At 31.5% G+C, this 24,662-nt stretch overlaps 2 protein-coding genes and 1 long non-coding RNA gene across 3 annotated transcripts; 2 read left to right on the top strand and 1 right to left on the bottom strand.

The window, feature by feature from the left end:
* The first annotated feature begins 89 nt into the window (after nt 1–89).
* On the top strand, nt 90–2,788 carry LOC132746996 (uncharacterized). The gene is made up of 3 exons (XR_009628062.1): nt 90–219; nt 1,422–1,556; nt 2,576–2,788. It is a non-coding gene; the product is annotated as an uncharacterized LOC132746996 (long non-coding RNA).
* Nucleotides 2,789–8,230: 5,442 nt separating this feature from the next.
* On the bottom strand, nt 8,231–24,424 carry LOC132747009 (aryl hydrocarbon receptor-like). Its single transcript, XM_060736314.1, has 8 exons — nt 24,412–24,424; nt 23,647–23,942; nt 16,967–17,056; nt 14,362–14,436; nt 13,149–13,274; nt 12,539–12,729; nt 12,164–12,264; nt 8,231–8,455 (listed from the first exon to the last, which is right to left on the bottom strand). The coding sequence occupies exons 1-8, from the start codon at nt 24,422–24,424 to the stop codon at nt 8,310–8,312; spliced, it is 1,038 nt and encodes a 345-aa protein (XP_060592297.1). The 3' UTR covers nt 8,231–8,309.
* On the top strand, nt 19,639–21,965 carry LOC132747002 (AP-5 complex subunit sigma-1-like). The gene is made up of 2 exons (XM_060736304.1): nt 19,639–19,843; nt 20,879–21,965. The coding sequence occupies exons 1-2, from the start codon at nt 19,676–19,678 to the stop codon at nt 21,296–21,298; spliced, it is 588 nt and encodes a 195-aa protein (XP_060592287.1). The 5' UTR covers nt 19,639–19,675; the 3' UTR covers nt 21,299–21,965.
* Nucleotides 24,425–24,662: the final 238 nt, after the last annotated feature.

Genomic DNA, 24,662 nt, shown 5'->3' with positions numbered 1-24,662 from the left:
CCTTTATAATTATTAAAATATTTTAAAAAAATAATTTAAACAATAATCTACTCGATATTTTGCAATTCATATTAAAATCACTTTTTGAACACGTAACAGCGTAAAGATTATTTTAGAGATTAATGTGCGCGATTTTTTGAAGATATATTTTTGTTCTGCATCCAGTAAAACACTTAGAGATATTTTGAATCAAACTTTATCAGGTGGTGCCTTTACTATGTAAGTTATAAGTAAAGCTTAAACTATGTTATTTTATTAAGACTTGCTCACATAGTTAACCCTGATAATAAAACGGTCATTTTTTGATGTTCAACAAGGGAAATGCATTCAAATTCCAGACGGGGTTTTGGCATTGTATCTTTGTAGCTGCTACTTTTCCAGGGGTCTCGTAGATAAATTGAATTTTGTTTAATTTTCACCTTATTTATATCCAGACCTCTGAACTACTGTAGATCTAGAAATATCGATAATCTTAAAATATTTTCCCCGTTACGGCACGGATTTATATAATCCGTGGTTACGGGCAGTTTATAGTATGTTCAACAGGGATTTTTTTCAAGGATTTTGGGAACATGACCCATACCCATGGATTTGGGAATTTTAGCAGTGTTTTGTAAAAAATTGGGGAAAAATGCATCACGGGAATTTTGCAAATGGATGCAAAGAATCACTGTCTATGATAAGAACTTCAAACACTTAAGCACTACTGTATTAAAGTGAAGAAGCCCTTATTTGCGATGATTTTAGAAAATATAAATATTTTTATTTAGTAACTTTCAATTGGGGATTTTTTCCTGTGGATTGGTAAGTTTGGCTTATAGCCGTTATTGGGTCATATTCCAAATTGAAAATAGTATATAAGTTAGTAACTTATATACTATTTTCAATTTGGAATATGACACAATAACGGCTATAAAATAAGTCAAAAAATTCTTGTTCAAAATTGATATTTGAACATACTGATAATTGTTCTACGCTACAGTCTGACCGTCAGATGTAAATAAGACGTATTGTAGTAGGTACTAAGCACAGAGAAGATATTTACGTTTGAAACTCTATATACAGTCAGTTGTGCATTCTCTAATTCAAATTAAACAAAGTCAGATTTATCTAGATTTCAATATTTTTGCAATAAAGGTTGGTTTTTTTATACCAAAGGTTAGCATAGAATGTCTTTAAATAACTGGACAACTCTCTTATTGATTTACTGATTTTCAAAGCGCGCAGTACTTAGCCAGTACATGAATTGAAGATCTCTCCACTTCATTTGAGGCGTAGGCCTAATTAAGCTGTTTTCATAAGAGCTCTGTAATTAAGTTATCACTGGGACCAAAAAAAAATCTAAAAAAAAAAAATAAAAAAATGAAAGGATGGTGCTTTTTACGGCACCTTTTATGACATTTATTTTTTACTCTTTTCAGAAACTTTTAGAATGTCATTGTCCGAGAAATCATCTGAAATTTCCCGAAGCTACAGTCACGAGGAGGTCCGAGATGAACTGGATAGACTGAACAGACAACTCGAGGAGATGAAAGAAACCATTCTTAATACAAGCGGTGAGATTCTGTAGTGTTTTTTCAATCAGGTAAAAATAAGAAAAAGGCTTGCAAGCCAATAACTTGAATAAGATTATATGAATGCATTAATGATTTCAAGTGATTTATTTAGTTGCATCCAGTAGATCTACCCAAAGAAAAATGTTATTAATTTACACTGAAATATCAGCAATAAAAAAATCATAGCAATTGTTGTGTGCAAGTCTGCAGATTAGTCCAATTTTACAATATCACTTATGAATTATAAAACTGTTACATGTTTTGCAATAAGTACAATTTGCCGATCATCCGTTCATTTCGTTTGGCTTACCTTTATCCATACAGGTGAATTTGGAACTGTTTACTTGTAATGTTTGCGCTTCAAAGGTAGAATGACGTCAGCGATTATCTCCCAATAGCAGTTTTCTTTAAAATCATGCAGTTTTCGCCAAAAAAAGTTGAATTTACACAGACGCTTTTACTTCTCAAATTAGCAATTTAAGCGGTACTTTTTCCTAAAATAAAGAGGCTAAGACCTCTTCCCAGTTAAATGAGAAAAACCCAAACAAGTTAGTATGAAGGGCAGCGTCTACTACTCTTTTAATAAGCCAGTCTTTTGTAACGCCATGGATGAAAGCGTTTTTATCTGCGAGAATTTACCCAGGCCTAGCCATAAAGAGTGAGACTGAAAAAAGGCGCTGGACCACCAACCATACTAAATACATTTGTACGTATAAGGGTATAATTATATCGGACAAGGCGCTCGAATGATTAAATGCTAAAATCTCGCCTTTTCATCCGACGAAATGAACTTTAAAACGTGAAATTTACTCTTCACACATATTTATATACAATAATGAATGGAAAAATGTAAGAATCAGCGAAAAAAGTGATTTTATTTCTACTTTGTGAAGCGTCTAAAGGTACTGCTCCAACACTGCAGTGAGTTAAATCCCACCTTAATACGTTGTCATTCAAGGAATAGCGAATTACATGTATCTAGGAAATTCTTAAGATCCGTGCATGTTTTTATATTTCAGTCCGCGCACATTTACTTGATGCTGACCTAGCTACATTATTTGATCCGCGAATAGCAGAGGAATTGCAGACAGCAGAAAAGAATTGTGATAAATGTATGAAGTTGTTTTATGGAGAAAAGGCAACGGTATAAATCTTCTAGAGGGAAAAAATGAAGAAAAAACAACATTAAACATATATGGTTACAGAATCTTGTTAAGGAACACACATATTGAACCTTTAACTTTTCAATAAGATATCTAGTGATAGTCATGCTTATTTAGAGCAGCAACAAACAAACAACAATACGCAAGATAGAGACATTGAATTTGTTTTATATGTATATGTAAAAACACTTACAATTGACGAGTACGGACTGGTTCATCTTCGATGTAGCTTGTCTTGAGTTTTATCACAGAAATAAAAGTTTAAAGTTTTTGTTTTTATCATAGAAAAAAATGTTATATTAAAGTTGTTTACAAGAAAGTTGTTAAATATTTCTTTCTACTCAAATAAAGTAACAATACAATCAACGTTTTATATCCAATCTAGCACGATATACACCTAACACAGAATATTCATAAAGAAGTATTTCGATCAGATAAGAAAATATATAAAAATGTAATATAAGTTGTTTACATACAAAACAGATGGGTTATAATGACTGTCTGAGGCAACAGATTGCTGCATGATTTTTCAAGTTCATTGTTCTCGCCACTTTCAATCTGTTTATATTTACACAAAACATATTGTAATTGTGTGGTCATTTTGTCCTGCTTTTTATTTTTCCTGTCTGGCTGGAATATAATTAAGGTCAATTCGTCCCTTCAATTTAGCATTGAACTAACCTACCGAGCAAACAGTCGTTTATAAGCAGGAGGGTCCGTTTATTAACTTAACACCAATTCCCCTGACTTATGAGTTTGACACGTGACTGCTTTTCGGACAGTTTTAATATTGGCAATAGCACCTTCACTCTATAAGTCATAGTTCTTTTATTTACATTCAAACGAATGCTTTATGTAGACGAACGTTTTATGGAATGGAAATAATATCATTGGATCTCTAAATAACAGACCATAAGAATTATGGAAATCTTGGTTGGAAAACTAGTATACACCGGGTAGTTCCGGGAAGTAGACTCAGTGGTTCATATATAAGCTGCATCACAAACAAATAAATAAATGAGCCGCGCCACGACAAAACCAACATAGTGCGTTTGCGACCAGCATGGTTCCAGACCAGCCTGCGCTTCCGCGCAGTCTGATCAGGATCCATGCTGTTCGCTATCAGTTTCTCTATTTGAAATAGAGTTGGTAAGCGAACAGCATGGATCCTGATCAGACTGCGCGGATGCCCCGGCTGGTCTGGATCCATGCTGGTCGCAAACCCATTATGTTGGTTTTGTCGTGACGCGGCTCAAATATGTTTAAATCAAGCTGATTGGTTATCCCTTTGTAATAATACGCTTGTAAAATATTGGCAAATGAAGAAAAATATATATTAAATGCATATAGAAAAAAATAATAGTAAGAGCACGAGGCTATCTGATTTGTACGAGGGGGCGTTGCCCCCGAGTATAAATCAAATTGAGTGTTTTGGTGTTCTTTCTCTTTTGTATCATAGGCAAAAATTGTAACACGTTCTCTGTTGTCACAATATGAAACCCTAGAAAAAAGTGACCAGTAAACGAGCATCTGAATATGCACTCCAGTTAAAGGACTCTGCATGACAGACAGACAGACAGACATTTTATTTCAATCAAAAAGGCTTATAAGCCCATGATGACATAATACAGCATATTTACAAGATAACAAAGATGCATGTATATGTATACGATACTTTCAACAGAAAGGTCCACATAACATGATATAACACGTAAAATAAAGCAAACAAAATGTAATATATATTTTTTTTACTCATCGAATAGCCTAACCTTTGTCAGGACATACTCTCTATTTGGAAGATATTAACTTTGTGCAAATTTATAAACAAGATTATAAGCCGTGGGAATGGTCAGTACATAACTGGGAAAAGAACATACAAACAAAGTAATAATACAATAGATATTGCTTATCGGTATTGTTATGACTAATTCTAGTCAAAAATAGTGTTTCAATTTCTATTCTTTGAATGAATGGTGGTTTTATATATAAATATATATTTTTAATTTTTACCTATGTGATTCGATTGAAATAAAAGTTGTCACTGGATGGACATAGAAATTTACAGTCAAAAATGTAATTAAGATTGGTATGTTTAGTGTTAAAGAAAAAACGAAAAACTAAAATAGAAGAAAAAAGGAAAATAATTAAAATAAAAATACATTCATAGTATTAAATTGACATTCCAAAAGTTATATCAGCATTTTTAAAGATATAACATCATGGTGCATGAAAGTATTGTACTGATGAATATACTATTTCAGTAAGCATGCTTGTAAATGGAGAAGTCTAGTGGTCGTGCTCTGACAGATGAGGGGAGATAACAAAAAATTGCCTTACTTGACATATATAGTTGCTATTTACTTCCCTTTAATTAAAAGGCGTTTAATTATGTAAGTCAATTGGAATTTAAAATGCATTTTATAGAAAAGTCTTCAGATTGGAGGAAACTGGGGGTCTCCGCCTACTCTATCGTGGACCTGGACTCAACCCAACCCAACCTGGGGCACAGAAGCTCCAATAAGGTCTTCCTTAGCATTAAATGCGATGACATGCTTGCCAGGTGCACTCCCGACCTCGACTTCCCTGGCTAAACGGTAAAAATTATTTTTTACATTTTACCTCAATTAGTTTGGGGAAAAAACCCACTTACCCTTTATTTTCTGGAAAAACAAAACTAAAACATGTATATAGAAAATAGTAGAAAAACCGGGGGAAATGACAGTGAAAACAAATTTTTCATAAAATTTTAAAAAAAAGCCCAAAAATGCTTTTGTTCGGGGGGCCCTTTGATTTTTTGGGTTTTGTGTTTTTTTATGTTTTGTTTGTTTTTTTGGGGGGTTTAAAAGTTTTGGGTGTGGGTTGTTGGTGGGTTTAAAAAATTTCAAAAGCCTAGTTTTTTCTCCCCGGTTTTTTTTCTTGAAGCATTTTAACAACCCAAAAATTTGCATTAAAAATATTCTAAATTAAACTTTGCAAAAAGGGACCCCATAATGCCCCAAAAATGCATAGTATCTTCAAAGGATTTAAACATTTGCCCTTTGTTTATTTTTACTAGCGCGAAAAACCCAGTTTTTCCCTAAACTGATAAATTTAATTTTGACCCAATTTTTATGTATTTTTAAAAAACCCGGATTTTTACCGGGGTTTTCCCAAAAATGGGTTTTCCTTTTTGTTTTAAAAATTTAAATTGATGTTTTTAATTTTTTTAACTTTAGTTTAAAAATTTTAAAAATTTGGTTTTGTTTTTGTCTTGATTTTTTTTAAAATTTTTTGGTTTTTGTTTTGGTTTGTTTTTTTTTTTTTGTTCTTTAAAAATTTTAAAAAATTTAAAAAAAACTTGTTCTTCTTTCGATTTTCTTTCCCCCATATTTTTTTCCCCGTAGGGGTTTTTTAAAAGGGGTTTAGAAAGTAAAAAGTCAAAAAAATTTTTAATAGAACCCTTTTGGTTTGGGTTATTTGCTGAAAAATAATAGTTGATGCTTTTGCTTTCTTTGGTTTTAACAAAAAAGGAAGTGGGGAAAAGTTGGTTTTAAATTTTTTTTTTGTTTGGTTTTAAAAGGGTTTTTTTTTTTTGAAAATTTTTTGTTTGGGGTTTTTTTGATTTTCCCTTTTTTGAAGGTTATTTAAGTTAATTAAAAATAGTTTTCCCCATTTTCCTTTTAAAAAAAGTTTCCCAGCCTTCAAAATATTATAAGCCCCTTCTGTACTAAATAAGGCTTTTGGGGAAACTCCCATGTATATGTATTTGGTTTTTAAAATTTTGGGATTTCTGAAAATGTAAACTTCCCGAAATTATTAATTTGATCCAATAATTATTTCTTTGGAAAACGAAACGTTTTTACAAACCCCAAAAAGTCTTTGGGTTAAATATTTAAATGTTTTTTAAAAAAACCCTTTTTTTTTTTTTTTTGTGTTGGGTTTGGGGTTTTTGTTGTTTTTTGTTTTTTTTATTTTTTTTTTGTTTTAAAAGGTTTCTTTTTGTTCTTGGGTGACTGACAATATTTTTTTAAACACTTTTTTATTTGCTATATATTTTATTTTAACTTCCGGGCCCAGATGGTAATAGTTAAATACATCCCACCCCCCAAATCAAAGATGTAAAAATCTTTTTAAAATTTAGTCTTCCCTTGGAAAATGTTTTCCCCAAGGGGACTAAAGTCTTTTACTTCTGAAAAATTTTTACGTTTCGTTTCTCTATATTATTACTTTGGGGGGAAATTTAAGTGAAAAGTTATTCCCCCATTTTTTGGGCCTCAAAAATTCGTTTAAACCTAAGTTTTACGTTTTTTCCCGGGGTTTTGGTTTGTTTGTGGGTTTTGTTTGTTTTTGTTTGGTTTTGGTGTTTTTGGTTTTTGTGCTTTTTTGGGTTTGATTTTGGGCTACTTGAAAAAAGTTTACCGTAAAAATTTCCCGGAAATTAAAAACCAAGAAAAAGTTTAGCACTGGAAAAAAATTTTGGAACTTTTGGGAAAAACTAAAAAATTTTTTCCTTAAACACATTATACCCGGGAATCTTGAATGTCATTTTTGGGGGTTTTGGGCCCAAGGGGGTTTACCCCTTTACAATTGCTCAAAATTTTCCCCTTTTTTAAAAACTTTCCCTGAAAAAAAATTTTATTTGCGAGGGTGGTGCTTTTGGGGAAAACCGATGTATCCCGGAGGGAAATTTTCTTACGCCCATTTTTATTCATTTTTTGACAAACTGCACCCAAATATATTTTCCCCTTATATTCAAAAAGGGAAAAAGCCAGTAAAGTTTAAAATTTTGTTTTGTGGGGGGGTTTGGTTTTTTTTTGGTTTTTTTTTTGGGTGGTTTTTTGGTTTTGGGGCCGTTGCCGCCCCCGATCCCTTTATTTTTCCAGCCCACTTTTTTTTCCCCGCAACCAGAAATTTAAAAAGTTCCCTTTTTCTCTTTGAAATTTTTTCGGGTTGCCGCATTGATTGTTTAAAATACGGGCAAAATGCCCGGTCGCTCCAGGGGCCCAGGGGGAATAATGCTAAAAATTTGCCCAGAATCCCTTGGGATGGTTTTTCTTTTGGGGGGTTGGTCTGCCGTTGTTTCGGTTGTATTTTTCGGGAAATTTTCCGTTTGTTTTTGGTTTTTGATTTTTTTTGGGGGCTCGAAAACACTAGAAATCTGGACTTAAATAATTTTTCTTTTTTAACGAACACATTGTCTTTTACTCTAAAATAAAAAGGGCCCAATTAAATTTTAAAAATGATAAATGAACACAAGCCCGCATTGCGGTTTAATGGCTGAATTTTAGTTGAAAAACCAGTGTTTCCCAAAAACTAATTCAATTTGTTGCATTTCTATTAAGATGGTAATTTTAACGGAAATAAAATGAAAAATTGTCAGAGATGCTAGAACATTGAAAAAATGTTGATACAAAAATACATGTATATCAACTTGTTTTGACTTATGAAATTATATATCATACATTCCATTAAGTAAAGTGTGATGGGTCATTAAATTTTATCAATTTTAAATAAGTTATTTTGAATTGATGAAAACAGAACTACGAAACCACTCTATTATAAATTATTAAATTCCACTGCCATGAAAAAATGTTTATACCAAAAAATAGCATTACCCCATAGGACAATGTGAAAAGACAATCGAAAATTTCTTAGAATTCTTGCAGACGACTTTTCCTTTACAATATACCCACAACCAGTTGCCTCCCTTTGTCTCCAGGCGAAAGAAAAATGTTTGAACTTCAGTGACCCGGGTAAACTAAACAAAATTTTAAGAAAAAATATTTTTAACAGCGGGGATATTTTGAAATTTTTTTTATTATTTTATTCTTTATTTTATTTCTCTTTAAATGGGGCCCAGTTTTTTTAAAAATTTTGGTTTTTCCTTTAAAGGTTTGGTTGTTTGTTTTTTAAAAAAATTTTTAAAAACAAAATGGGTTAAAACCCATTTTTTTCATATATAAAAATTTCCCATCGGTATGGACTTCATGTTTTTAAAATAGTTTTGCCCAGTCATGTTCTGGATAATTTTAATAAAACTTTGGAATATGGGAATGAATTTTTAAAAATTTGGGAACAGGGATATACGGGAAACATGATTAAGTACAGTAATGTTTAAAAGGGGGGCCCAAAATAGGAACATGGAAAAACGGGAATTTTTCAAGGGAACAAAAATTTTATATGATATGATAAAAAGTACTGTTTGAAAGGGGACATAATCTTTAAAAAATATGTTTTAAATTTAAATTGAAAATTCATGAGGGGTTATAAAAATTGTTTTTTCCGGGTTTGTTGTTAATTTGGGTGATGGTTTTTTGAAAAGGACGGGGAATTTTTAAAAAACATAAAAATTTTAAAAAAGAACATAAAAAGGTAAAAAGGACAAACCCAAACACTGTTTGTAGGGGTTTGGGGCCATTAAGAACAAAAAAGTAAAGGATATAAAAATTTAAAAAATAGATCAAAAAGACATGAAAACAAAATAACAAAGAAATGTGATTATTTTAAAAAAATAAATGTATGGGAAATTTTGGTTTAATAAAATAACATGAATGTTTGGGGGTTTTTTGGTTTATGTTTTTGGGTTTTGGTTTTAAAAAAAAAAATGTTTTAAAAAAATGTGTTTTAAAAAGAATTTTGTTTAAAAAATTTTTAATTAAAAGCTGTTAAAAGGTTCGATTTCATTTTAAATTTTGGGAAAACCCGGGTTTTTGGGCCCTTTTTTTTTTAAAAATTATTTATTAATAGAAAAAATTAAAATTTTTGATTTTCTTTCCCCAAATGTAAAAAACCCAAATTATTTTTTTTTTAACAAAAATTCTTCATATACTAGTAAACTACTTTTTTATGGTTTTTATTTTTATAAAATTTCTAATAAGACTTTGGTTTTTCCGTTTCAACTCTTTTTTTAAAATTTAGGACAAAAGTCTAGCTTTAAACAGGCATTTTTTCATCCCCCCCTTTTTTCCCAAAACGTATGGGCACAAAAACCCACATCTAAATTTACTGAGCTGATTGTTTTTAGGGGAAATTTTGGTTTTTCTTTTTTAAAATCTTTTTTGTTTTGTTTGTTTTTAAAATTTTTGGGGGTTTTTTCTTTTTTAACTGCATATTTTAATGTTCTATTTTTTTTTTCCCCAAAATTTGCTCCCAAAACCTTTAGATGACAAAATTACTACAATTCATTAAAATCATCAAATCTAAACTAGACATTAAAACTTTATACTTTGGGAATTTCCCAGTTTTTACACCCTAGAATTTTTTTATTTCTACATGCCCAAAAAAATCTTATAGTTTCAGCCGTTTTGAAATTCCAACTGCTAATCTATCCATTTTGGGAGAAAAGTTTTCCCCTTTTGTTTTCCCTTTCGGGGGACCCATGAAAGTTTCACCATATAAAGCTCTTTTGGGAGTTATTTTCCCCCAAACCCAAAGGAAAGAACCTTTTTGCACGATTTGTAGGGCTTTTAACGGTGAAAGTTTTAAAAAATTTGCCCCCTTAAAATTTAAGGTGGCTGTCATAAATTTTTAAAAAATTTAAGGCTACCCCCAATTTTTTTGCTTTAGCAATACCCAGTCCTAAGGCTCTGCCGGCACTTTGAACAACATATTTAGCAGTCAAATCAAAGTCAAGAAATTCATTGAGCATTAAACCAAGGTATGTATTGTGACCAACCATCTTTAGAAAGTGATCTCCGCATTTAAAGCAACAATCCGATCTGCCAACCGACCGTGGAAGAAAATGTACAATATTACTTTTTTTCTGGGTTAACAATCATTGTATTGGTAGAACACCAATCTGCTAAAACATTTAACATATATTGAAGGTCTGCTTCATTTGCAGCAATGAGCACAATATCGTCAGCATATAATAAAATACAAACTAATTCGTTATCTATAGTAACGCCTTTACCAGTGTTTTTCATTTTTAGAACTACATCGTTGATGAACTTGTTAAAAAGAATAGTTGATAATGAACAACCTTGACGAAGACCAGAGTTAGTTTCGAACCACCATTTTGCTCATCTGCTAAAACATTATTAGATTCCGACCAGGATGAGAGCCTGTTATTCAAAACTGAACAATAAATTTTACATGGAGCAAGAAAAGTGCTATTTTCCTCTAATGATAAACGGGTCTCGAGGGTCATTCGTGCCCTAGATTTGGGGGAGTAATTATTCACTTTTCCCCAATCTGAAGGCACAATTTTCTTTTGTGAGACAATTTATTATATTAGAATATTGTAAAAATGAAACTGAACAATTGTTTCTAAAAATATCAACGGAATATATCAAATCCTTAGCTTTACCAAGTTTTGTCTGACATATTGCCAATACGCTCCCCCCCCCGCCCCCCCCCCTCCCGACTTTTTAAATGAAATATTAACATTAAAACATCACCAATTTTCAGAAACAACCCTCCATAGGGATAAACCTTTTCTTGGGACTGAGCAACGCCTACCCTACCTATAGTTTTCCAAAAATTTTCTTGTTAGTTTTATTACAATGGACACAAAATTTATTTGGACAAATCAACCCGATTTAAAACAGTTTACCTTTACCTCACGATAAAATTTTTTACGTGCTAAAATAAAGGCTGTTTTTTAAAAACATTTTTAACAGAAACCTGTTTACATTTTAACCAGTTATTTTCTTTCTCACACAGAATTCCATAGACGGGATAGGTTGTCGTTCCACCATGGTTTACCAAGTTGCCGTTTTTTATTTGAGGACTTAAACAGATTTATAATTTAAAATATCGTACATTTCCTTTCTTAACATACTACATAAATCTGAATATCATTCTGAGATTGTAAACTCTGTTCTAGTATAAAAATAGTACTATGAATATTATGTATAACAATGTCTTCACTTAATTTTTTTTAATAGTTTTGTATTCTAAAAAAACTTCATGATAGTGTTATCGTCTGCTGTCACATCTTAGTGACTGTGTTAACACGTCTGCAAGCGGGGCTAATCAGTCAGTAGATACAAACAGCGTGGCACTAGACATGTTACAAACGAAATTCATTGTAAAACAGGTATACGCTTTTAAAGGACCACACGAATTAATTAGCAGGATACTACGAAAGACCGGTGGTGACATTTTCCCGTTCACAAAATTCTTTGATTTCACGTTTTCATATTTTCATTTTTTTCGGGTTTTTTTAAGAAAAATCGTAAATTATAAATTTCCCAACAAATTCCATTAAAATTCAATATTTCACCCCCAAAAACAATAAAATATTTTAAATCTTGAAATTAATTTTGGTGAACGGGGAAATGTCACCCCCGGGTTTTTGTGGTATCATGGGTTTAAATTTTCTGTTTAAAATTCCCTTTTGTGTAGGAAAAAAGGGAAATTTTACAAAAAAATTTTTTTAAGGGGTGGACCCTTAAAGATTTTTTAAGAACGCTTTCTCAAGTTTTTTTACATATCACTTTAAAAAATAAAATAATTTCATACCTTCTTTATGTACATTGCTAAGGATACATAAATCCTCAGGATGAACGAACTGGTATAAAGATTTCCCGCACAAATCCGCCGTGGAATACCCAAGAGGTGATCTAAAATTTTCAAATTAAAAAAAAAAAATAAAGAAATCGCAGACATAAAACATAATTAGGATACAAATGGTTAATGATTCACTTACAAACTATTCGATTTCAACAAGTTGCCTTTGTACAGCTTCTAATTTATCAACAACAAATGTAAATGAAACTGAATGATATGTTTTAAGAATTTTATGGTATTAGAATCTACCAGAATTTGCAGCGGAGAAATTTTCTATTAAGATTGCCGAGAAATTTTTTTATTAAGATTGCCAATGTAATCACTTACGAGTCCTCTATTTCCTTAAACTTTAAATCGAGGTCATGTTTGCTCCAGAAAACGTCATTTCTTTCATCGTTAATGACGTCATTTCCTGTCTTAATGAATGGCTGACAATAAAGCATCAACACGCTCTTAGATGTGCGTGTAGTATGTGGCATTTCTGACAAATAATACTTAACCCCGCTGCAGTGAAGTTTCTGAAATGAAATTTTAGATTCTTTTATACTGTTTAATAAGAAAGTTTTCGAGGATTTGCATATATGCATACCCACAGCCGAATACTTTAAATCAACAATAATAAACATATCCAATGGCGTAACGTCGTTAGAATGTGGAAACGTTAAGTGATAACGTTTTTAAAAGTGTATATATACAACACATTTTTCAACTCTGAAGACTGAACGGGAAAACAAGTAAAATAGTTTCTCTTTTGAACTCGATTCGCTCTTGACGGGTTGCCTTAAAGGGTTGAGGTATCAGAATTGTGTGTTAGTGCGTCATAAAACCAAACCAAACCAAACCAACAAACAAATAAAACTCGATTCGGCATGCAAAACTCTGAATCTTTGTACTTGAAATAAATTCAACTTCAAAAGTCATAACTATACCAACTTACTATGTAACCTGGAGTGTTACCATGGTAACATCTTATTTTACAGAAGAAGTTTTCTATTTTGTCTCTAGATGGACAGTCGGAACTAGCGGGAGGCATTCTGTCGTCTGCTTCGCTTGTAGAACGAACCTACATGTATAATAGAAAATGTGTACATGTATGTATCAATATAATATTTGATATGCTAGCACAAACAGTTCATATTCAACGGTAAGCATTAAGTTTGTAAATTTTTATACAAACTTCTTTAGCCAGTGCGTTTAAAGGCACATTATGCCTCAGAAGTCATAACTTTTTTTAATGCTTTAGAAATGTGAAACATGCGTTTCATATTTTATAGTGACTTAGAGCATATTTATAAGATGTTAAGTAAGTGAAGAAAATATCAATAACTTCATGTGCAGTAATGTGTCGTTAAGGTAACGAAGTGTCAACAAAGTAGTATTTTGACTTCCATACACAATACTTAATCACTATACAATGTAATTATAAACCAATTGCCAAAAAGCAAAATAAGCAAAAGGTATTTCATCTATATGACTAATGACTCACAATTAACGTTTTGGAAAATAATAGCATTTCGAGGGCTTAATGGGCCTTTAAACAAAATGGTATTTTATGACTACAACAATGTTCCGCTACAAGGTTACTGAATTGGAATTTTACTTAGTTTATCAAACATAGTTGTTAAATAATAATCATGATTGTGTTATTCTTTCACACATTCAAAAGTATTACATCACAAAGTATTCAGAGAAAATTGAGGTGCTTTAAAGAGTTAAAGATTCACACACAATTCATAAAGAAATGGTTTCTACATAAGTATCACTTTTCGGCATGCTCATTGTTTCTACCCAAAACGAATTGGACTATTTCTAATTAGGAAATCCTCACGCTTTCGATAATAAAAGGGAATTCGTTTTCTACCACTCATTTCTTGCATATTGCACATAGATTTTTTGTGCTTCTATATTCCTATTTCTACCCGTCAGAGATACTAGAAGACCGTAACTCTTGAAATTCTTGGATCAAATCTTAAACGCTTTTGCCAGCAATACACGGGCCACGAACCAAGCCAGTTGTTCCCTGTTGTTCAAAGACCAATCAATACACATGGACTGCTAAAATGGAAGTTAGGCAAGTCCATTCATGTAATTAATGAGTGTGATTTTTTTATAGCAGATTGTAGAATATACTGTATAATGTTAAGTTTTACCTCGAGGGCGTTCTTTACCGCCTGAAAATCCTCTGGATGAACTATACTGTACAAACATCGATGCATCAAATCAACCTGTGAAAAAATATAAATCTGCCATTGTATAAAAATAGTTATTTATTGATAAAAATTTCTTTGTTCATCTGTTAGCTTCTTAAGTTTTGGTTGGCTACAGACATTTTACTAAATTCCTAACTTTTATATACTAAACTTTAATGCATCGGAATCAAGCAGTTACGTTTTATGAGTAAGAAAATGGTCCGCTCTAACAGTTAGTCGAGAGTGCTTGTTTGTCCTCAACGACGTTTATACTTTATTAGCATAACTGATGTTCAAATTCAAATTCAAATTTTATTTGTAAATAAATGCCTCCAAAATATAACTTATACGATATAACATCATATGTTTAAGGTTGTAACATGGTATTATACATTTCACGTTTCATAATTGCAAGTGCAAAAAAAACAAAAGATCTTATTTTATCATCATCAGTACACTGAACACGGCATTAAATTACAAAAATCTGCATATTCAAATCTACCATTATATATACCAGCTTGGTAAAAATTGTTGTCGTTTCATGTCTATATTTGTAACATTTAAAGAATACATGAAATTCATCTTCAAGACATCGTGTATCTAAATTAACATAGCAATATTGACAATAAAGATCTTCTCTTGGAAGACCATTACTAGTTTGACGTCCAGTTTCAATTTAAAACCTATAGCTATGACTTGAACAACGGAATTTTGCAAATGCTTTCCTTATATAAAATGGTAGATTAATACATAAATATCTTTCAGGATTTCACATAGTTTTGAATTGTTGATATGTATCACAACGAGACGAATCATTTATCTGTTGATATATAAAAATTTTGCAATTTACAATCAACAAGTCTTCTTGCTTAAAGCAAGACAGAAAAACTTTGATATCATTAATAGTGTTATTTAACCAAACAAACCCAAAGCCATATCTATATAACAAATTTCTAATAGAAGATGTCCAATTAATTCTTCCTACACTATCCTTTTATTTAAACACTGAATAACAATTTCGCGAATTCTTGGATATCTATTATCAGGCATACATATGATGGTCAATACACAATAGAAGTCTATCTCATTCCCCAAACGCTACCTAATCAATTGACAAAGAAACCTTACAATATTGAATCTGAACTTGCTCTAAAATATCCGGATATTCACTACCATATACTTCCGCTCCATAAAAAAAAGACAGTGAGAATAGGCTTGAGAATTGAATCAAATAATTAAAAAAAAATGTGTAAAAAAATATCCAAAAGTTATCTGGTATGATTTAATAGCAAAAATAGATTTTTTTGCTTGTGTGGCAAGGTTTGCTTTTGCTTAGACCATGAAAGTTGTAAGTAGAAAGGTGTAAATTATAATCCCATATTCTTATAACAAGACATTATATTTACAGATACACCATTATATGACCACCGTTCGTATGACCGTAATGAACGGTCATTTCTAAACACGATTATTTCGGTTATCGACTGATCTATAGTCATTCCCGTATTACTGCAAAATTCTGCGATGGTACCTAATTGTAATTGCATTTTAATTGCTGTTTCGGCGCAATTTGCAACGTTATCTGCAAAATACATCATGGATTTGATGTTCGTAGGCAACGAGATAACTCATTAATATAAAGATTGAAAAGTATTGTACTATAGTTACGTCCCCTTGCCATGGTAAAACCGCTTAGTTTTACTGTATGCAATTATATATTCATCACTGACGATATAAAAAGATGTAACAAACTTTTTGCATTTCCTTGGTACAGTATTTCATAAATTAGTTAAACACTGTAACTGAGGTTGAACTGTACTGCTCAGTGACATGAAATAATGACTCACAGGATTAAATTATATAATTTAATGTAGGATAGCAAAAATTGCCAAATTAAGTATCATTTCGAATCTTTATTAATTAACATGTAAAACTGACGTTTGACCTTTCCCATGGCTTGTTTCAAGAGTATAAGTTTCCTTCGTAAAAAGTTCACTTCGATGAAAAAAAGGTAAAAAATACTTAATCATTGTTTTGAGTAGCTTAAAGTTTGACAACAACCTTCGGAAACATTAAATATGACAAATTAGCGTTTATTGGTTTCCTCAAGAGGTGGAAACATTAGAGATAAATCGCAGTTTTACCATCTGAAGTGGAATTAAAATATTTAGGATTAGGATGGAATCCTTTATTTATACGCGAAATGGCTTGTTGAAACGCGGAAAGATCAAATAGACATGGAATTATTTCTCACCGCGTTGACAAATGGTGACACGCAGCGTGATCCGCGACCTCCCCGTTCATGACTTGGTAGATAAAATAAAAGTTTGTTTGTTTGAGTGATAGTGAGAAATTGAGATAATGGGATACGATAAGTTTTTTTCATTTTTACATAATTTGCTGCAATCAAGAAACTTTTCATGTGAAAAAAGTATAAATTAAATAATAATAATAATAATAATACATAATAATACATAATAATACATAATAATACATAATAATGATGATGATGATGATGATAAGGCAGATATTTATAGGTAATAAAGTATGTAGTTCATGATCATACCTGGCAAAATCCTGTAAACTTTGAAATATTGTCTGTGACAAACATAATGGTTCCATCCGTAGAGGCCAGGAGCACAAAACCATCGATAACCTAAAAACAGCATATACATAAACTAATAAAATATGACACATGCAGTATTATTCATTATTATTCATTCCCGAATTATAAGGGGGGGGGGGGGGGGCGGCGTTGCGAAATGTGTTATGCGCTAAATTGTAGTTCTCTTTTAGGTAGATTGAATCACAACACAATGTTCCGTTTTATATTTTAATGTTTCTTTCTTAGTGGATTACCACAAATAATATATATCATAATTATACACAGGTTATCCTGATGTTAACAAATTGATATTAAAAACAGTAACAATATTTTCTAGTGGAAAGCCACAATACAATGTTATCACTTGGAAATCCAAAATCTAACTGACCCTAAATTTTCTACATATGTATCTTTACAATAATTTTAAAATTGATTTCGTTTTAACTGACCAATAGAATTTTAACATTTTTGTGTCTTAAATAACAAAATAACCAATCAGGTTTCAATACAAAATAATGTAACATAGCAACATAGAATTTATAACAACGATCATCACCTGGATATTTTATCAGTCATAAGGTTTAACAACATGATAAGTACAGACAGCTTAATTGACCTTATCACCTTATCACCTATATATTATAAAACGTTTAGCACAGTTGATTGGACAAAGAGGAAAAACCGCATTTTAATCTTCCAGTTACATAATTTTGAATTTGACATCTGTTATTGAAACATATAATATTTGTAACTTAACATATTTGAAATTTCACAAATTTTGTTTTGAAAATATGACCTTTTAGAAAATGATTATATATACAAATATTTGTGTTTAAAAGAAAATCATCATGCATATCTATTCTTTTTTTTATAAATGAATTTTATCATTTTTCGGCTGCTCAACACTTGGAGGATATTGAATATTAAATACTGAATTAAGTTAAATACTGAATTTATTTAACGAGTTGAACAAAAGTATATTATGCAAGCCTCGAGCTTGATAAATTTAGGTATGAACTTACAAGAGTTTTTAATATCAGTAGAAGTAAATAAATTTGACATTGACGTGCGCCCCTGCTATGTTTGCATAACGCAGATAACGTCGCGTCAAAATATATGCTAGGCAGTGCAAGACGCCGCAAAAGCTGGCACGGGTATTCTTGCATATCAGACAGGATTATCTACCGTTTCGACGGTGGTAGAAAACCCTGTCTTACACCCCCATGTAAGACAAGTCGCGTGCTTTAAATGACGTCATTGCTGCGCGCCTTTTATGAATGAATTTCGTTCTTATGATGACGTCACTTAACCATTATGAATGGAGCTGTATGTTCATACGCTACTATAAGAAAAAAGTGCGTAATGAAAAGATCAGTCTTCGTAATTTCTGTTCTGAAAATAATTGATATGTAATATGCAAGAAAAAGAATCAAACACCGGCTGCCGGTACAGACCGGAATATCTAGCTCGAGGGTGACTGTTTACGGCGGTAACGAGGCTCTGCCGTTGTTATTTAAGTTGTAAATGCATACATTACTGTAAGAAAATAGTTACGGATGAAATGACTTTAATTTCCATGAACATATATCATATTGAGGTTAACCATTTTAACTATGAAATAATATGGCAGAATATGCAAGAAAAAATATCTAACATGTGTTTGCGGTTCGGATCGGAATATCCGTCCCTCGGGAACCCGCCCATGGGCGATAACTCGGCAAGCCTCGTTACCGCCCAATGGGCGGGTCCCCTCGGGACGGATATTCCGGTCCGAACCGCAACATATGACAGATATTATTATTCTAGCTAATTGAACGTTTGCAGAGATACGTCAACTATCTAGACTACGTTAAATGAACGTTTCTACGCTAATATAACGTTTCTATAATGATTGAATATTTTCATGCTAACTTAACGTGTCAATGTACGAAGGGTGATTCATAAATTTGCGCCATTCTCTTATTTTTGACAAATAATGCATCTAGTGATAGGTTAACTCACGACTGACATAGAGCTCAAATATTATTTAGATACATTAACTTAATTGATGGTAGTGGTTGGCACATAAACGAGTATGGTTGCAAATTTACATGTAATTTCCATTTGTTTGATCGATCGATTCATTCATTCATTCGTTCGTCCGTTTGTTCGTTCAATAACGTCTATTTTAAAGGTGGTTTTTTTTCTAGCGTGCATGTTCCAAATGTAGATTTCCATTTAGATTTGAAACAAATCTGTACGAGGTTTAATGTTTATTAGACAGACAACTAAAAATTTTGATATATTATATACTAATTCAGCGATAGCGATGACGATTTTATTAATAAAAATTAATATGTCATCATAAATATATAGATTTTATAAAGATGCGCATGGCATGCCTTAATTACTACTACTTGTCAGTTACCAAGCTAAAACATTAATAATATTCAATACAAATCAGATTTTTAAGTAACAAATTTGGCAAGACAATTTCTATAAAAATGATTATTTAGATAAGAAGAATGAATATAAATCTACATATTTTAAGTATCAAGCACCTTATTCAATTAAAATGCCCATAATTATTTCAAAAACACGTTTGTTAAGTCCGTGTATTGCATGCATCAATAAAAGGATTGTATTTAGCAGTGTTTACATACAACCGGTGTCGATGTAAACATTTCCGGGATGGTGTACGCCTTCATTTTACACACGTTATTTCCTGGTCAATGTAAAGTGTTGTTCAATCAAATTTACGGATCGGATGAAATAATTAAAGACGATGATGACCAGTCTGTCGACGAGCTTGAAAAACGACAGGAAAGAAAGAAACGGATACAGTTCGTTGCATCTCAGGTTTGAACTGTGTTTAGTTATTTTTCTCCTCGTCTCGATAGTGTATGTGATATACGATTTGATTTGTAATATATTATTACTTTATTTACTAAAGATCAATGCATGGACTCGACTAAAAAGGTAACTTTTAGATATTTATAACAACAGGTTAAAGTATGTGTTTATAGAGCTACAATTACATTTTATCTATACTGCAGTAGACATTTACACTGTTTTAGGTCCTACATTTTTTTTTTATATATCTTCAATTATAACAGAAGATCTAATTAATCATTATTTTGATGGTGACTTATAGTGAAAATTTGTAATTTCAACCAGTAGAATTAGATATAACTTATATCCGGCCCAATGGTCCTATAAATCACCTTGTATTAACAAATATCAAAGTTTTATTAAGTCATGAATAACTGTATGACGAATAGTTTATACAGCGTAAATAGAATGATAGATATTGAAAATGTAAATTATATAATTAGCATGTGCCATAGGCTCCCTACACATAGTGATCATATCTTAAACAAGACTTAACAATATAAGAAGATTCTGCATGATGTTTTATAATTTAGAAGGTAAACAGTATCAAATTAACCTTCATAAATAATTATTATATTTGTAAGAAAACAAGACAAAAATGAAAAGCCTTTTAAACGCTTTAAACTCAAATCGGACAAATATTGCAAGGGATGAAAATAAGAACACCTCTACCGTCTTAGTCATCCCCAGAACGTGAGCAAGTGAACATACTAGTATATTCTGTCGAAAGAAGTGTTATTTATCAAAAAGACGCATTTATTTGTTTGCGAAATGATACTTGTTTGTTTACTTAAATTGGTATTTATGCAATTAATTCACATTAAAGAATGAAAACATTATGAAATTCCCTCAGAGCTACCATTTTACTTTAAGAATTGAGAACATTAGTTATCTAAAGGGGGGGGGGGGGGGTGAAGGGGACAATCGTGTTCTTGCGATCCAGAGTTAGTCTTATAAATGTAATTATAAATAAGAATACATATTATAAATCTGTTTTTACAGGTTCATTCAGAGAATCAGTTTAGACGATCGGTAACGAACAGGACTATTGAGGACGATATTCAAGCAGTCAATCAAGAGGACCAACTTCCGGAATTTGAACTGGGATTTTTCAGATTAAAGGAAGGTCAGCCATTTGCAGACGATAAAGTTGTTGTTTGGTTTGGAGCGGGAAATACGGGGTTCACGTTGATATTACAGAAGGAAGAGAACAGAATATTAGCTGAAAATGTGTTAAAACTGTTAATTCGGTATTTTCAAGAGTATCTTAGAGTTCTTAACCAACCGGCGGAAGCTGCGTTAAAAGCAGACCGGGTGTGTTTGATTCTTCACAAACTTCTTCCAGATGGTGCCCTTGTATTTATGAATCATAGAGTTATTCGTGCTATTGAAAGGGAACTAGAAATTTTAATGAAAAGTTGATACTCATTTAAAAGGAGACAAAAGTGCCAAATATATGCAACTGAACTGAATTTTTTATAGGAATAAGTGTTCATGTTCAACTTAACAGATTTATTTTATCTGTTAACAAATTTTCTCATTTCATTATATCTGCTCATGTTTGCATTAAATTACTTCATTGATTTGTTCTTGATGCCAATTAAATGAATACTTTGTTTCATATATATCTGTTTCACATTGTTCATATTTTGTTTCACTTTATTACATATTCAAGTTCTTTTTTTAAAATGTTGCATAAATCTTTTCAAAAATTTAATTCATTCAGTTCAATAAACGCATTCTGAGTTTAGACCAAAACAGTGCATGTTTTTTAATGATGTACTGTAGCAGCAGCAATTTTGCATTCTAAATACGTAGACTTAAACATATACAATATGTGTTCAATCTGGTATCATCCACATTGCGACATTAAACTATCACCTCAAGCTGACAATTAAATTATTTTATGGCATCATTGTTTGACTTTGACAGCCATTACAATTCATCAACAATTAAGATACAACCCTCTTTAACTTCGAATTAAAATATTTAGAAAGTTAATACAATGTTTTGTTATAGCTCCCAATTGATATTCATCAACATGGTTTATTGAAAATGATAAACGATGATCATGCAATTTTTTATCATTTCATGCTCAGATGAGTAGATTTTTATGAAAAAAAATTAAACTTTATAAAAATGTATAAGTTTAAGAAAAGTTTAAATATTTCCAATTCACGTAACGTATGGACGGGACTGAAGTCCTATTAATAACTGAGAAAAGGCAAGTGTTTTTTTTTTGGCACATACTGATTTTTTTTTCATTTCTGAACAATCTTTTATTGTCATTCAAAAAATTGCCGTGAATCCATAGGCGACTCGCTTTAATACATACAGCTGGGATGTGTAAACCTTACCACGCTTAATATTATAAATGGTTTTGTCAATCTTTTTAATGTAAACAAAACCATTCATCTTTTTTTTCTAAAAATATCATAAATTAGTACTAACTATATAGCGAATATATCAGACCAAGATCAGCCGGCAATTATGTTGTGCCGGCAGATCTTGGTCCTTGGTTCACGTTGATCGGGGGGTTTTACAATCGGTTACCTCCAACAGTCTCAGGGTTAAATAATTCCCATCTTATCTAGACCACCGTGACAATTATCTTTATTTCAACAACTTGTCATCATTATTTATTTGTTTTACTGTATTTAATGGGATTGTAATACAAACTGTATAATATTTATCAATGTTTTCATATTTTTCAATTATTTTGATTATACACAAGTATGTGCAAGTGATTTCCACTGAGTTAAGTTTATGACATGAGTTTAGCTATACTTTCATATTTTTGTCATGAGCAATGCTTTTCGAGTATATTTTTTTCTTTTTAGTCCAGTTGCCTTAATCTGCCACATTAAAAGAGGACTTGTAAAAAATATCTTTGACATTCAGTAAAACAACTTTATTTTAAAGAATGTTTAGATACTTATAATACCATTGCCGTCAAAATTAATACTGTCAAAGATTATGTTTTATCACAAACGGTATATGACATGTTTTCATTTTTTGATAGTTGAAATATTTAGAAAGTGTTTTCTGCTTAGATGATAAAAACGACCTCTTAGTATAGGTTAATGTTTATAAATAAGCATTTACAAAATTAAATTGGTCCGTTCAACCAATTTAATGATGTAAATGCTAACTTATAAAACTAACAAATTTAGTGTTAATAAAACTGCCGATTTACTAGAATGATTAAATTTAGCCAATTTACCAAAGTAAATGTGACATGATTCATTTAGTTTATACAGAATTTGTTTTCGTTCGATGTGTAGGAAGCTATAAACTTATAGACACACTTTCAAATCCCTTCCTGGAACCCACCAGAGCAATGAGTGCAATTTCTTGCTCAAGGAAATAACAACTCTCCCCTGACGGGTTTTGAACCCATGCGGCTAGCGATCATTAGATTACTAGTCCGACGCGTTAACTACTCGGCCATGCCGCCACATCATAATTCATTTGAAACACTGCAGTTCCATCGGACAAAAAATAATTTCAAACACTAAACTGCTTCATTGACTCAGATTTAAAGGATTAGCGTTTAAAATGTTTTTTAAAAGTATTAATTTGAATAGTTTCAATTGTTTAATTGGCATATGAGCACAACAATGTTTTCCGCTTTCTAATTAAAAGAGACAACATAAACACACAAAAAGAGCATGATAATTTATAGCATATTTAATAGAAACAAAAGACGAATCTATGAAGTTGTATTTATTGTAAGTACATGTACATGTAAGTAAAAGTTCTTTTTATACCTGATATAACGTTGCCGCATCTAGAAGTTCATCCCCTTGGTCTCCTACATATGTTGAGGTATCGCCCGGTTTCTCCGGCACACATCGGTCTTGTTGACCTGTATTGTCAACATGTTTCACATCCGTTTCGCCGAGTGTTTTTCCGCAGTCTTTGAAACCAATAGCCGGTCCAACTAGTTTATCATCACCAAAGACGCGCTCTGTGTGAACTCTATTCTGATTGTCAGTGTATTCGAGTGTATAATTTCTTGCTAATTGAAAATTTATAATTTCTTTTGAGTTGTTTAGAAAAGAAACTCACATAATCGTCAGCTCATGCGATTTCAGATTTTATTCTTAATTCTGAAGATGCTTTTAATATTTATGGCAAAATAATTATATCACTTTTATAAAACTATCCTTGACATAGATGTATTTACATTTTAAGATGAGCACAGTACAGTGTTTGAACAGATGATATGGTAAAAAGAAATATGAAACGGAGAAGAAAAAAGAAAATTTATTTTTAACAGATCAAGGGAATCATTTAAAAAAATAATCCGAATGGGACCAAGAAGAAAAAATAAATACGTGAGAGATGATATTCAAAATAATTCAAAATATACATGTATGTTGTATGTCAACATAGATACTTTAATTAGTCTTAAAAACGGGCACTGGGAAGATATTTAACACAAGACAAAAATTGCTTCTTTAGCTTAAAAAATGTGATCATGGATCACTAAGAGAAACGCTATAGTCCGCATGAAAATTATTATTACAAACCGGTTTGCGACATGATGATAAATATATCCAACTAACTGCTTAACAAATGCAGTCGTGGGAAAAATTTTAGTAAGGAAAAAGATGAAGATTTGTAATTTAAACCCTTATTTTTTACATAAAAATGAATAATTCATGTACAATTTACAACATACCTTTCAAATATGATTTTACTCTAAGGTAGGCAATGGCAAGGCGGTAAACAGTTTGGCTATCAAGCTTCTTGTTGAGTGTTTGTCGGTCCACTGGAATAA

Source organism: Ruditapes philippinarum, unplaced genomic scaffold (genome assembly GCF_026571515.1).
Source record: "Ruditapes philippinarum isolate M1 unplaced genomic scaffold, ASM2657151v2 ctg2182_1_1_1_1, whole genome shotgun sequence".
Lineage (NCBI taxonomy): Eukaryota > Metazoa > Mollusca > Bivalvia > Venerida > Veneridae > Ruditapes > Ruditapes philippinarum.
This window is presented reverse-complemented; position numbering and strand designations above follow the sequence as displayed.

Bases quoted from the DNA above. Each gene is read 5' to 3' on its own strand.
- LOC132747002 (XM_060736304.1), top strand. From the start codon at position 19,676: ATGGTGTACGCCTTCATTTTACACACGTTATTTCCTGGTCAATGTAAA. The intron at 19,844-20,878 runs GTTTGAACTGTG...CTGTTTTTACAG, and splicing joins TACAGTTCGTTGCATCTCAG to GTTCATTCAGAGAATCAGTT.
- LOC132747009 (XM_060736314.1), bottom strand. The intron at 13,275-14,361 runs GTAAAACTTAAC...TTATACATGTAG, and splicing joins CGGTAAAGAACGCCCTCGAG to GTTCGTTCTACAAGCGAAGC. The intron at 12,730-13,148 runs GTAAGTTGGTAT...ATTTCATTTCAG, and splicing joins GTAACACTCCAGGTTACATA to AAACTTCACTGCAGCGGGGT.